A 14,532-nucleotide genomic window follows, 5' to 3' on the forward strand; every position below is an offset into this window, starting at 1 on the left:
GGACCGGTCCCCGCGAGCGGAGGCGAACTTCCGGCGTGCCCCCCTTCCCCCCGCCTTTCTGGGCTGTTGCGGGCTGGACCCCGTAGCGTTCCCGTGCCTGGGGTGCGGGGGGCTGCACCCTTAGAGCTCCGTTCGCTGATGGGGGTGAGCACCACGTGGCCTTGTCACCCATTCGAGCTCCCTGGGGGCACGTGGGCCTGAGTCCCAGCACAGCTGTGGGGGCGGGGTGTGCAGCGCCACCCCGTCCATGGGACGCGTTACGGGCCGTAGCTGCTGCCCCCGCGGTCCTAAGGATGGGCTGGGCTGGGCTGGGCTGGGCAGCATTACCTGGGGCAGGGCGCAGGAGTGTTCCTGAGCGGCGGCAGCAGCAGCAGCAGCAGCCGGGCTCACCCCCGCCCCATTCCTCACTCCCCGGGTCGCATGAGTGACAGCTGCTCCACGCCTCGGGCTGCCTGGGGGTAAGGGAGGGCCTGGTCTACAGCTGGGAGGAAAGCAGCAGCTATGAGGGACAGGAAACGGCTAGGACCCAGTAAAGCTCCACTGAGGCACAGGGGAGCAAGGGATTCCAACAGAGCTTGGGGGGCTTTCAGGGGGACCTATTTAAGGTTATGTATGTGCCTGAATAGTTCCAGGAGGGAGATCCAAGTCAGTTTTTCTTTTTCTGCTAGTTCAAGTTTGTCCAGATAGCAACTCTGCTCGTGCAATTGGGTTGGGATAAGTGAGGCTTGAGGTCACTGCAGATCCAACAGCAGAACATCTGTCTCTGACATAGTTGCAGAAATTCTGGGCATCCTGTGGCACAGCTTGAAACAGGGCACTTCAGAGTCATGTAGGATCTACAGTCAGCTGTACTGAGTAGCTCGGTGATTTGAGCATTAGCCTGCTAAACCAGGCATTGTGAGTTCAGTTCTTCAGGGGCCATTTAGCAACCTGGGGTGAACTGATTTAAAGAAAAAAGGGATGGTCCTTAGTCCTGCCAAGAGGGCAGGGGACTGGACACAGTAATCTCCTGAGGTCCCTTCTAGCTTTAGGAGGTGTGTGTAAACACAAACTCCTTCCTTCACCCCCAGTCCTGTGTACCTGATGTGTCAGTTTTCATTACAAATTTTTTTTGTTTGTATCTGGTATATAATTATCATGCCAATTCACTATCAGCACTGTTTCCAGTACAGCACTATCTCCACAGCTGAAGCGGTGAGTCTGCCCCATGAAAACTCATTATCTAATAAATTATTTTGTTAATCCTTAACAAAATTAAAAAGCAGTCTTGTAGCACTTTAAGAAACAAACTAACATGGCTACTTCTTTGTTACTACTACAGGATGAGGGTCGTACATAGTGAAAAACACCCGGTTATTTCATGTTCCACAGTGCTAAACAAGCCAACAGAATTTTATTTAAATTTAAAATTTTTGGAACTGACAATGAGCAAAAAATATTTCTATTTCTGGCCATAACATCCATAAAAAAGGTTTGCAACAGAAATACCTTTTCAGCTGTGTGTTGATTAAGAGTAATTGAGAACTGATCTAAAATTACAAATTTTAAGGTATGAGGATAATGATGAAAGTGTAATTAATACTTCATTGTGGTTCTTTCATTTAATATAGAACATAAGTTATTTTAAATTAAGCTTCTGTCTTTAGTTGTGAAGATACTCTTCAAAATAAATCCATGCACTGACATCTAGAGATACACAAACAATTGCAATGAATGGAAAGTGAAATGCTCGATTTTTTTAATAGGAGTCTGATTCAAAGCCAAGTGAAATCAACAGAGTCTAATGATTTAAAAGGATTTTGGATCAAACTGTGGAGGTGGGATTGAAACAGCTCTGAAGTGTATGAAACAGTTTAAATGTCAGTAACCTTGATTAGAGAGACCAGGTAGATGATATAACCCTATTTACTGGACCCGCTTCTGTTGGTGTAAAAGACAAACTTTTGATTATTTTTCCTGTCAAGAACAAATTATGCTGTCAAACCAACCCAATTTTTGCTAGGGTTAGTCGCTTAGTTAACACTATTGAAGGAAATTAGGTGAGGTTAGGAAATTTACGAAGATCCACCTTCCAGCCATTTGTTCTTGTTACACCTTTTTCTACTAAATTAAAAAGCCCTTTATAGTATCTGATATTTTCTCCCTGTGAAGATACTTATACTATGTCTACACTAGCTGTGCCCTTTCAAAAGGGGGAGGCTAATGAGACACTTTGGGATATGCTAATGAGGTGCTGCAATGAATATGCAGTGCTTTATTAGCATGATGGCAGCCACAGCACTTCGAAAGTGCCGCTTTCGATTGTGCACGGCTCATCTACACAGGGTCCTTTTCGAAAGCACCCCGCACACTTTGAAATCCCCTTATTCCTATACCAAATAGGAATTTCAACATGTGTGGCGTCCTTCCGAAAAAGACCCTGTGTAGATGAGCTGCGTGTGATTGAAAGCGGCACTTTTGAAGAGCCATGGCTGCCATTATGCTAATACGTGGAAGATTCACTGCAGTGCCCCATCAGCATATCTCAAAGTTTCTCATTAGCATCCCCCTTTTGAAAGGGCAGGGGCTAGTGCAGACATAGCCATACAATGTAATCAGGTCAACCTCTCCCCCCATGCAAGTCACTCAGATAATGGTCCATAGGTCAGCCTGCTCTAGGTGCACACTGTCTCCCAGCTCAGCCATACCCAAGTCATCATGTCCTCCCTGGTGCCGCACTTACGCACCTGCATCGGCATGTCTTGTGGTCCCTTATTGTGCAGTAAGCTGGGTGTAGCCAGACAAAATCTCCCCACTACAGACCAGCTTTTGCCTCCCCTCTAAGGTGCCTCAGAGCACACAGGGCACTGAACAGCAGTTAAACAGCACAGTCTTTGATGCCTTCCTAAAGGGGCCCAGATGTGCTGGCTCATCGTGACCCTGAGGAACTGAAAACACAGATAGAGGGCTAGCAGGCTAACCGTTAACAAAGGGCCTCAGAGAACTGCCTTTGGCTGGCATTAATGGAGTGATGCACCCACACAGTTACCCCAGAAGAGAAATCTCCACCCTTGTAAAAGAATGTCCTGTACTCCCAAATTCTGTATCTCCTGTCTTACAAGTGCAAGTTAAGTAAGAATTGCCCTTGTAAAAACTGGCATCACAAAAGACAGACCAGAATGATCTGGCACCATAGATAAGAAAGAGAATACGTGACCCCAGGGGTATAAAGATGGGCCCAGCAGCACTCTGACTGAGTGCATTCCCACCAACTACCTGCTGGTCGGGTCAGGTCATTGCCTCCCAAGGTCTGCAACTGGGGACGCCCAACCTCGTATTCGTCTTTCCGCGGAATTGAGTGACTGATCCTGGCTTGGCTACGCTGGTATCGAGAGACACAAGGAGGATAAGATGTACCCACATTAAGGTCTCCTTTTGGTGTACACAGTTAAAGAATTAGAGCTCTATAGATTGATGTCGTTGTATTAAGATGTCGTTGTATTGGATTGTAACGTTAACACCTGTACTCTGTTAGCATAACAGTAACACCTGTTAACACCTGTACTCTGCTAGCATATAAGTAGACAATAGCCTTTTGTAACAGCACGCTTATAACTGTAGCTTAATAAACTTGCAGCTAGTTAAGATCTAAGCCTGACTGCTGTTACTCTTTGTCACTGCAACACAGCCAGCACAATCAAAAGAACTTTAACCGTTTGGTTACCACAGCCTGGCCATAGGTGAGAGTGCTAAGAGCCTAGCATAGAGTTGTGCCGCCTCCACAGGGCAGACTCCTGGGGCGCCCATCAGTCAATCCTGGCTGGCCGCTGAGAAGGAGCTCCCTGCTCCTGCAGTAAAAGACTCGGGTGTTTAGGACCCTGGGGCATCCGTCAGCCTTGCCCAGGCTGCCCGCTGTGAAGGAGCCCAGCGCTCTAGCAGTTAAAGACTCGGATGGTAACAAGGGCATAGTTGGTACCTCACTGCACATTACCCGACCACTGGCTAACACTGGGTCACTCTGATTCTTTTCAAGTGAACTCTGGGAGAGCTTGTCTGACCTGGGGTCATGGGTGGAACCTTGGAAAAGTACTGGAGGAGTCGGCATTCAATGGAGTTAGCCTGTGTCTTCACTGGAAGTCAGGCAAGTTTCTAGCCCAAATGAAAACTGTGTTCCAGCCTAGAGCCCCAACCAGGCCAGCAACTCCAGGTGGAAACAACACTTAGCTCAGGTAAAAGGCTTGTGTATCTGTGAATGGGAGGCAGGTTGGGACAATAACTGGTTAACAGCTTGGGCTAACTTCAGTGACTACTCTGGAGGGCATTCTGTGCCAAATAAATAGGAATCCTGTGCACAATATTTTAAATTTTTGCAAAATTATGCAAATTTTATTTGCAGAATAAATCCAGATCACCTGGGCACAAGTTTTATTTGTCAATAAATAAATGCAGAGGCTCCAGCATGGCAGTGAGGAGCACAGATCACTGACTGCATGAAGGTGGAAGATCACCATGCAGACTCCTGTCCCCAGGACATGGATTCAGGACATGAGGCTGCACCCATAACTGACAGAGTGCAAGGCCTAGGCCTGTCCCATATACACCCTAGGGCCCTGCCTCTCTGTGCCAGGTGCATCAAGCATGGGGCAGACAGGCTGAACCTGGCAGGATCCAAATATGTAGGGGACTGCTTCAGGGAGTAAGAGGGTTCTGCATGAGATAATCTGGGTGCAAGCAGCTCAGGGGCAGGGTCTAGGTGTGGGTGGGTTTGGATGCAGAGACTTATTGGCATCGTTTCAGACACGGGTATTAGGACTCTGCAGAGGATTCCAGGCAAAGATGTCTGGGGCTCAGGACAGGGGTTTGAGTTTGGAGGAGTGGGAATTGGTGGTGTGGGAGTCTGCATAGAGCTACTTGGGGGTCAGTGGTGTGCAGCTCTGCATGTGGGGCCTTAGGGTGGCGTGACTGATCAGGATGGTGGGGTAGTTTAGGTGCAGAAATGGGGGTTGGGAGGCAGGGGTCTGGGTGCAGGGGAGTCTAGATGCAGGGGTTGAGTGAGGTTCAGCGACCTCTCCCCCTACAGCTGAGGAGTACTGTGGGGAGGAAACGGGAAATGGTGAGCTTCATGCTTCTGGTGCTGGGTCTGACACAGCCCCAGTCATCCCTTGCAGGTGAAGAGGAAGTCCCATCCTCTCCTGCCTCCAGCCCAGCTGGGACTATCAACTGATAGGCATAAAGTGATTTCAAAATCTGTGGGGTCCTTTCAAAAAGGACCCCAGTGTAGCCGAGCTGCCCGCAAGCGGAACACAGCACTTTTGAAGTGCCGCAGCTGGCAGCACGCTAAGGAGGCACTGAATATTCATTTCAGTGCCTCAGTAGTACACTTTGATTTGGCCATTAGCACAGCCATTTTGAAATTTTGGCCAAGTGTGAACACAGCCTTACTGAACAGCATCTGCTCCAACCTGCATAAAGCATTTTAAATCTTTTCTGCACCCTCTTCAATGTTTAACTCTTTTAAAACATGAACAGACATGCTTGTAGCACTCCATCAGTCTCATCTGTGCCACCTGGAGAGGTACAATCAGCAACCTCCTCCTCCTCCCTGCTTCCCCATTCGTACATCCAAGGCTCACACTATCCCTCTTTGCCACAGAGTTGCCCTTGCAACTCATATTATGTTACTTTTGCAGTATGACCCCCTAAATCCTTCTCAGAGGCCCAGATTTCTGTAGGGATGGCCGAAATTCCATGTCCACTCGTATAATTTTCCATGTGGCTGTATTACAATAGATTATATTTGAATGGGACTAGCCTTCCAAGCTCTCCTGACCGTGCTGTATGATTGCCTTGACCTCAGCATCAACCAATCCACCAATCTTTATGTCATCCACAGAAAGGAAGAGAGAAACCAGAAGTGGACACGGAAGGGAGGGACACAGCCAAGAAGACAAGATACATCAACTCAGTATTTCATGAGACAGTGTTGTTAGATAAAGAATTAGGATTCCATAGACTAAAATGTTATTCATACCAAATAAAGCTTTTTTTCGTAACATATTAGGTAGTACAAATGTTTCGTGCTGTTGGCTACACAACTGTTCCACCATCTGCGCCCTCACAAACAGAACTGGCCAGAGTGCCTAATGCTCAATAGTACTGTTCACCCTCACGCCAGTGAGTGAAGATCACATCTACAAATAGCATAAAACAATTCTTAATTTATGGGAGAAAAGCATCTCCCCCCATATGAAATAGAAGAGTTTTAGATGTGAAGCATCTGCCAACTTATCCACTACTGCTGCGCTGTGAGATGGCCTTGTATCAAGCTCTGAACTCTAGACAGAATAATTTCATTGGAGCTGCTGCAGTCTTCTGGCCCATATGGTGGGTCAATAGTTAATACACCAGCCACACATAGTGTTCTATGTGACTCCCCCTGTTCCGTTACAGGGATGTGATTGGTCTCCAACCAAGTCTTCAGGCTGCTCTTCCTCTTCTCCAGTTCTTCATGACCATAAGCTTTGCTAACTTCTGGCAAGAATAGGTGAGCAAGCTGCTCCTTCATTTCATCATCCCCTTCAGTCACTACTTCCACTTGCCGTACAGCATGACCCAAGATGACTGAAACACATACTTTTCGATTCTCCATGAGGTTCACTAGGACAATACTGCCAGGAAAAAGGACACAGCATTCAACAAGAGTCATTAGAGAAGAAGACAGTGAGAAATCTAGGCCATGTAGCTCAAAAACAGGTGCTTAGAATTTGGCTCAAATACATAGCCAGTTTTCCAAAATTTGAGTACTCAGGAGGTCTCAGCAGAGGTCACTTTAAAAATCAACCACATAATCAGGTAAATTTCAGACATGGTTTCTTTTAAAATCTTGGCCCTACCTGATCAACATGTACTGCATAGCAGAATATTCCATGCAAAACAACACACATACAGCAAACTTAGGGTTGGGAAATCAAGTATTCTGTAGTCAGGCTACAGCCAACTTTAATTATTTAAATACCTGAGGTAAATGTATCACCATTAAGGTGCTTCCAAAAGACAAGAAATTCTCTGTTTTGGTTGTTCATGATATTAAAGGTGCCAGAATTACTTTTGCCCTATAGAGAAAGCAATGAGAGAGGAGGACTGCTTGTTTCTACATTGGAAAATTAGTCTAATTTCCTCGGGAGCATGTCCCCTGTGACTAGCAGTGCGGGGGTGGGGGGGCACCATGGACAGTAAAGATAAAGTCCAAGACTATGTCTGCACTGTGCACCTTACAATAGCATGCCCTTGTAAGGTGCACAGCACAGCCTCTATTGCTGGAAGAGAGCTCTCCTGGTGACAAATAAAATCTCCCCGAACAAGGGGAGGTAGCTTTGTCAACAAAAGAGTGGCTCTAGCCAATGTCCACACAGGTATTTTTCATTGTTAAAGCTTTTGTAATTCAGGGGGATTTTTTTTTCACATCCCGAGCAACAAAAAGTTAACAACAAAAGTGGAGCATACACACGACCCTAAGCAACTGCAATGGGAAGAAATCTAGAAGGGATGCAAAAGTGACAGAGGGCACCACAGATTGTCTACCACTGCTGTAAACTCTGTGATGTAGCTGCTCTAAGAACTCTCCTGTTGGCTTGTCTTAACTTAACTACAATTCCTACAGCACTGTTAGCTATGTCAGTGGGAGACACTCCCTTGCCAAGTACACTGCTGCTTCTGTGGTTGTAATTTTTGTCATTTAGGGGCCGTGTCTACACTAGCCCCAAACTTTGAAATGGCCACGCAAATGGCCATTTCGAAGTTTACTAATGAAGCGCTGAAATGCATATTCAGCGCTTCATTAGCATGCGGGCGGCCGCGGCGCTTCGAAATTGACGCGCCTCGCCGCCGCGCAGCTCGTCCCGACGGCTCCTTTTCGAAAGGACCCCGCCTACTTCGAAGTCCCCTTATTCCCTAATAATATTATATATTATAATAATATATTATATATTATAATAATATTCCCCTTCGAAGGGGACTCCGAAGTAGGCGGGGTCCTTTCAAAAAGGAGCCGCGCCAATTTCGAAGTGCTGCGGCCGCCCGCATGCTAATGAAGCGCTGAACATGCATTTCAGTGCTTCATTAGTAAACTTCAAAATGGCCATTTGCGTGGCCATTTCAAAATTTGGGGCTAGTGTAGACACGGCCAGGGAGGTGGATTTATTCACCCCTTTGAACAACATAAGTTATGTTAACATAAGCTATAGTGCAGACATAGCCCGAGACACTGCAAGGCTGAGATTCATGGTGCATAACTTTTAGGCACCTTGAAAAAATAACATGAGAACTACGCTGCAATCCACAAAGCCCACGTCAAACACCTAGGCTCCCTATACAATCGGGGGGACAGAGAGGTGAGTCAGAACGTGATCCCCAAAAGCCAGCATGCTAGGCAGATCCCTGCCTAAGCTGGCCAATGGGAGATGCTGACCAACGAGGCATGTGCAAAGCCCATTCCTCTCTCAGGAAGAGGGGCCTAAGGCTTGCTCTACACTTGTCAAGCTAGCCATTGCCTCTCTGAGGGTTGAGTTAACTACACTGCACTCTGTCTATGGTGGCAACTGAATGACAAAAGTTTTGTCATTCACAGGCACTAAGTCCCCCCACCCCTCAAAAGACAAAAGTTTTACCACAACAAGTGCTAGTGCGAACACCCTGTTGTCAACAGGAGTACTCACTGTTAAGAACACAACACTGCTAACTGGGGGTGTGGATTTTTCACAGTTCCACTCTGGATGACTAATGAGGGATGGGTCAGAGCCGGGAGCTGGTCCCTGGATCACTGAGCACTAGGCTACAGTCACTGTCCCTCTATCTCCAGCCTAGTGACCGTTCCACTGGATATACATAGTCACTAGGTGAGAGTGGGAATGACTTTGTCCTGTGCTTAGGGCAATCAGCTGGTAGGTTAGATTCCTGGATCCAGTCCCCTACTCTATTTTGTATAGAGAGTGGAACAGCTTTAACAAGACAGACTGAGGGCACCCCATCAGACTGGCCTGTAGCTCAGCAGTTAGAGCACTCGGAAGGCTTGTCTACACTCAGTAGAAGATGAGTGCTTCTGCAGTCAATCTTCTGGAGTTTGATTTAGCACACATGGTAGGGATGCATGAAGTCAAACTCAGAAGGTGCCTGACAGCTCCGGTAGTCCTGCTCCTCATGAGGAGCAAGAGAAGTCAACAGGAGTGTTTGCTCCCATTGACCTCTGGCAGTGGAGACTGCACAATACGCAAATTAAGGTAGGTTGACTTGTGTATCTTACTTTGATATTACCTATTAGGGTAGACCTTGGGAAGTATTATGGGCAGAGATGGAGGAACAGATATCAATGCCAGTATAGAGAAAGAAACAGCTGCACTCAAGACTCTTTGTCCCACAGAGAGTTCACAATTAATATCTGTGAAGATGAAACCATGGATCTTCAACACAAATGTGAAGCATGTGCTCTTGTATGCATGCGGGGCCTTGCCTACTAAAACGTCTTCAATTCACAAGCTACAGACATTCATAAACAGATGCCTGAGGTATATCCTTCACACCAAATTGTAAAACTTGGTCACTGGAACAGAGCAGGACAAGAACCAATTGACATTGAAATCAAGAGAAGAAAGTGGGGGTGGCTAGGCCACACTCTCAGAAAACCACCATCCAGCATAGTCCCTCAAGCTCTCTCACATGGAACCTGCAAGGAAAACGCAAACGAGGAAGACCTCAGACAAAGTGCAGATGATCTATTGAGGCTGAAGGACAACAACTGGGGTACTCCTGGAGCCAGCTGGAGGTTTTGTCCCAAGACAGAGTGAAATGGAGGGGACTTGTGGATGACCTATGCTCCACTCAGAGTATAAGGGTTAAGTAGTAGTAATAGTACTAGTAGACCTTGCCTCAGAGGTGGGAGCCCCTGTTCAAACCCTTTCTCCTCCTCTAGCTGGGAGGGGGCAGCAGAGGGCAGCATATAGGAAGCAGGGGAAATGAACCTGGGTCCCCCATATCCCATACAAATGCTCTAACCACTGGACAAAAGGATATGGCCAACACCTTCTCCTCTAGCCAAGCTGTGAGTGGAACCGGATCTGCCAGCTAGCGCCTCAGCACACCTACTGGATTGAGCCCCATCCGTACTGTAAGAGTTTGAAGACATCTCTTCTTTCACTTTCTGAGCAGCTCTGGAGCTTACAACAGAGATAGGCATCTGGATGCCTAGCAACAGCGCACATGTCCAGTGCCAGAAATACAAATGCCTATGGAACAGCTACCCAAAAAATTTAGGCACCAAGTTTAGGTGCCAGTGGGGTTTGGAAGGAGTTTTGAGGAAGATCTTTGAAACTGACTGAAACCCTGGGCCCATCAGTTACTGGCTCAGACTGCTCTCTTCCTAGCTGTGATCTTCTAAAGAGTCCCACAACAAATGCAGTGAGGAAAATACCTGATATTTCAAAGACTACATAACTTTTTATGTGGGAGGAGAGAGACAATAGCATTTTTTTTAACCAACCTCAGGGTAAAAGTGCAGAAGCTATTTTTCTTCGTCAGCCACCCATCAGGCAAATTCTGGGCTAGCACTGGCACAGTTAAGCTAGAGTCATCACCATACACTATTATTTGAGTATGTTAGTTTCCTAGGAGATGCCCCACTAAAGACGATGTCTGATTCAACCTGGCCCAATTAAGTGTACTGGAATAACTGAAATTTCCACAGCCCCTTTCATACTAAACTACTTTACAAATGATACAGGTACAAGACCATGGCATTGCAGCCAAATTGAAGGGAAGGACAGCCACCCATGAGCACAGGAACCATACAGCATTGGTGAGTGAGGGACAGGGCTAGGCAACAACCATGAGGCAGGAGTTCTCTTCTGTTCCACCACACATTGGGGGCATCAATGTCTCAGAGGAGCGGATCACTTCCGTCATTCATACTTCTCTGAAGAAATTCACAGCTACATGCATGGAACCCTACCTATCCACACTGAGAACCAAGGGCTATGCCAGCCCTGCCTGTAGCACCAGGCACACCTAGTGTGTCAATCACATGCATCTGATGACAAAGTGGGTCTTCACCCACAAAAGCTTATGCTCCAAAAAATCTATTAGTCTGTAAGGTGCCACAGGACTTCTCGTTGTTTTTGTGGATACAGGTGAACACAGCTACCCTTCTGATACTTGCTTCAAATCCAACATTTAGGCCCCTAACTTACAGAGCCCCAAAGCTAAAGTGCCCTCATTGTCCTCTCTCCAAATGTTCCTGCCAGTATCTCCCCAGTCTCAATTCCTACACAGACAGAGCAGAAAACATTCAATTCCCAGATGAATAATGCAAAGCTCTGACACATCCTGTCCCCCTCTTACATTCTTTCTCTAGCTACAGTGCTTTGAATATAAAAATCCCCTTGCAGCGTTTCAGCCTACAATTGTATTAGCCCATGAGAACACACAATAAACTAATGTGTCTACTTCGACTGACCAAGACAAGTAAAATACAAAAAAGGTTTTTATCAATTTGCTTTTATTATCTGCAGTCCCAACTGGGATCTGCATTGTTACAATCAGTTCAGCCAATGGATGACAACATAGGACTAGAGCTCGTAGGTGATATTTAACTGGAAAAATAGGTATTTTAAGGTGCTAAGCCCCTTGGCTTTCTCTTGGATGTGACTAAGGCCAAATGCTTTCTACATTTATAACACAGCCCTACACAGAAGCAGTGATGACGTTTTAAAAGTGCTTAAAAGCCACAGCAAAACTGCTATGAATCTAGAGCAACCAAGCATGTGGGTTCCATCTGTCCCCCAAAGCACGACAGTCTCTCAAATAAAACGGTCATTTGAAATCATATGAATACATCTGCAAGAGATGCAGCAAGGACTGTCACTCTCGTGTGGGTCTTCATAGTCACAATAGACGCTGTAAATGAAGTCCTCAATTGAAACTTTAAAGGGCGCGATCCATAGTCTATGCAGACCAAAGGATGCCTACTACAACTACAACTACTAATTCTGAAGACTCCTGCCATTTCTTTCCTCTCCTCCTGCTAGTTAGCACAGATACAGAACTATGCACCCAAGTTCCTGTGCACCATTTCTACTCCAAACAAGTTTGCTTCAGATCAGCTGCTACAGTCTCTCCATGTATCCTACCACACCACGTTTCTCTTTGTTAAGCAAATAACAGTTTGGTACTTACTTTGCAGAAACTGGGTCAATTGTTAAGACCCATCCTTTGTATTCATGTTTCTCAGCAGCTGTGACTTTCACTTCTTTGTTCACATAAGCCTGCCACTCTAAAGGGCTCTTCCTCTGCCATTCACTCATCTTTCCCACTCACCAAACCTAAAGAGCAATCAGTGGAATTATCAGCAACAACAGACTTCTCTACCCCGACCTTTTGCACCAGCTGATGCAGTGGGTCTTACCCACGAAAGTTCATTCCCTAATAAATAAAACTGTTGGTCTCTCAGGCGCTACAGGACTGCTTGTTTTTGTACACACAGAGGCGGAGATTGTCCCTGTCCTGCAATCGAAGGCCCCCAGTCTCCCGAAGGCACTTGCGCTCCGCTTTAAGCGGGCACTACACCCGTAAGGAGCAGGCAGGAACGCACAAGTCAGTCAGTGTGGAGCTGCTCCCAGAACCCCACACGCTCTGCTGCGGGGCTCACCCACGCGCCCCGCTCCCTCGAAGCAATCCTGCCCCGAGAGCCTGCCACAGGCCACGGGAAGCGCAGGCGGCCCCGCACCCGGCGCAGGGCCCCGGGCCGCCGCATGCGCTCCCCGCAGCGGACAAAGAACACGAGGCCGGCTGCGCGCTGCAGCGCCCCAACCCCTCTCGCCCGGGCAGCCCTGCCCGCGCGCACTTGCCGGCACCAGCGAACACCCCCCCAGTCGTCAGCGATCAGCCGCGGCGCACCCCCCGAGCCCGGAAACGGGCGCCCCGCCCGCCCCGCAGCGGACCTCACTTCCTGCCCCTGCAGCCCAGCAATGAGGCGCGCCGGCAGCCCGTGGCCGTAGGCCTGGGATCATGCTCGAATGATCGATGCAGCTAGTCAGGGATAATCCCGGTCAAAGGATTACAGGGGTGAGCGGTAAGAGAACTCGCCCTGAAGCAGCCATGTGCTCGGCCTCCGTCCAGCCGCCGGCCGCCCGGAAAAGCCACGTGTTCGGGCCCCCTGGCTCGTCCGTCTGCAAACGCGCAGATGGAAGTAAGGCCCGTGCTGCCGACCCAGAACGCGAGCAAATCACAAGCCGCGGCCAGGAATAGTAAGCACCAGTGAACACGGTACTTAGCTTTCAGAGGGGCACTCTGTGTGCCCCCAGTCTACGGGCAGATGAGGCACCTCTCCCCCCCACTGGCAGTCAGAAGTGCTGCTTCCCCCCTCTGTGGCCCTGGGGCTTGTGGAGTTGGCACTCCCTTCCGCGGGCACTTGTTGCAGGCCCTAGGAGGTGTCTTCCTACCAGGGACCCAGCACCTCTAGAGATGGCTCTCTCTGCAGCTCTAGAGCCAGAGGAACTGCCTGACCCCAGATGAGTTTTGGGCCCCTGCCTATCCTCCCTCCCCCACACATGCTCTTTTGCTATCATTAGGACTTCCCAGACAAAGTCCTACACACAGTGCACACCTCTAATTTTGATACCAGGAGTAATCCCATAGGACTACTCACAACAGCAAAATAGCGTGTGCCTGCTCGATTGGGGTCTATATGAGATTGTTACAGTGGGGCAGAATCATTAGGGATGAGACTAGGTCTTTATTTAATGGCTATTTCTTCTGAATAAGATCCACACACTGAGTCAGACTATTTTAGTAAGTGCCTCAGTTAGGGGCCCATCAGAGCTCATTTGAACAAGAGTTCCCAAGATAGTGCCCCTGCCCTCAGTTAAGAAAAATTGCACTGCATCAACATTTTATAGAGTCAAGGTAATATTTATTGGACCAGCTTCTGTTGTTGAGTCACACGCTCACACTAGGGCACTAATCTCCCATAAACTGGTATCGTTAGTTTGGGATAAATTTCAGCAAGTGTCTAGTATCAACAGCCCTTTTGGGAATGGAAATCACTATTTTAAAAGCATGAATCAGAACAGGAATCTGTTGCAAACTAGAGTGCTTGCAGAAAAATGCTAGAACTGGATGACTTTGGACATTGCCCACACATCAGGATTTTAAGTTCTGCCCTTGGCAGCACTTTGGGAATGTGTGCTGGAAGGCAGGAAAGCCTGCATCATGGCAGTTCATGCAGTATAAGCAGAGCCTGTGGATTCAGGGCAGCCACCAGCAATAAACAAACATAATATTATTTTTAAGGAAAAACTCTGTAAGAAAGTGATTTGTGCACATTCATTGCTCACTGTCAGCATTTTGCAAGTCTTTCTGGAAGTGTATCCCTGAAATCAATGCATCTTGCTTAAGAGATGATATTTCAAAGTGCTTAACCATCCATTTGCTCACTCAGATTTCCTGGGCAATACTTCTAAATTTAAAATTCTTCCCTAAATAAAAGAATGACACTAGAGAGCTATA

At 47.5% G+C, this 14,532-nt stretch overlaps 1 protein-coding gene and 1 long non-coding RNA gene across 5 annotated transcripts in view; one reads left to right on the plus strand and one right to left on the minus strand.

The window, feature by feature from the left end:
* Positions 1-6,007, plus strand: LOC142010776 (uncharacterized). 2 transcript variants are annotated; one of them, XR_012644876.1, is made up of 4 exons: positions 1-144; positions 1,156-1,194; positions 4,013-4,208; positions 5,873-6,007. It is a non-coding gene; the product is annotated as an uncharacterized LOC142010776 (long non-coding RNA). The 2 variants fall into 2 exon arrangements; XR_012644877.1 differs by lacking the exon at positions 1,156-1,194.
* Positions 4,215-14,532, minus strand: part of GEMIN6 (gem nuclear organelle associated protein 6) — an 11,024-nt gene continuing 706 nt past the window's right edge. The window contains exons 1-3 of one of the 3 annotated variants that reach the window (XM_074989203.1): positions 12,873-12,936; positions 12,202-12,347; positions 4,215-6,647 (exon numbers count right to left, since the gene is read on the minus strand). In XM_074989203.1, coding sequence (XP_074845304.1) covers positions 6,272-6,647; positions 12,202-12,329 — 504 coding nt within the window. In that variant the 5' untranslated portion in view covers positions 12,330-12,347; positions 12,873-12,936 and the 3' untranslated portion in view covers positions 4,215-6,271. Of the gene's footprint in view, positions 6,648-12,201; positions 12,348-12,868; positions 12,937-14,532 lie in introns of those variants that run through there. The other 2 variants (XM_074989204.1, XM_074989205.1) reach the window with 2 other exon arrangements.

This window comes from Carettochelys insculpta, chromosome 3 (genome assembly GCF_033958435.1).
Source record: "Carettochelys insculpta isolate YL-2023 chromosome 3, ASM3395843v1, whole genome shotgun sequence".
Classification (NCBI taxonomy): Eukaryota; Metazoa; Chordata; order Testudines; family Carettochelyidae; genus Carettochelys; species Carettochelys insculpta.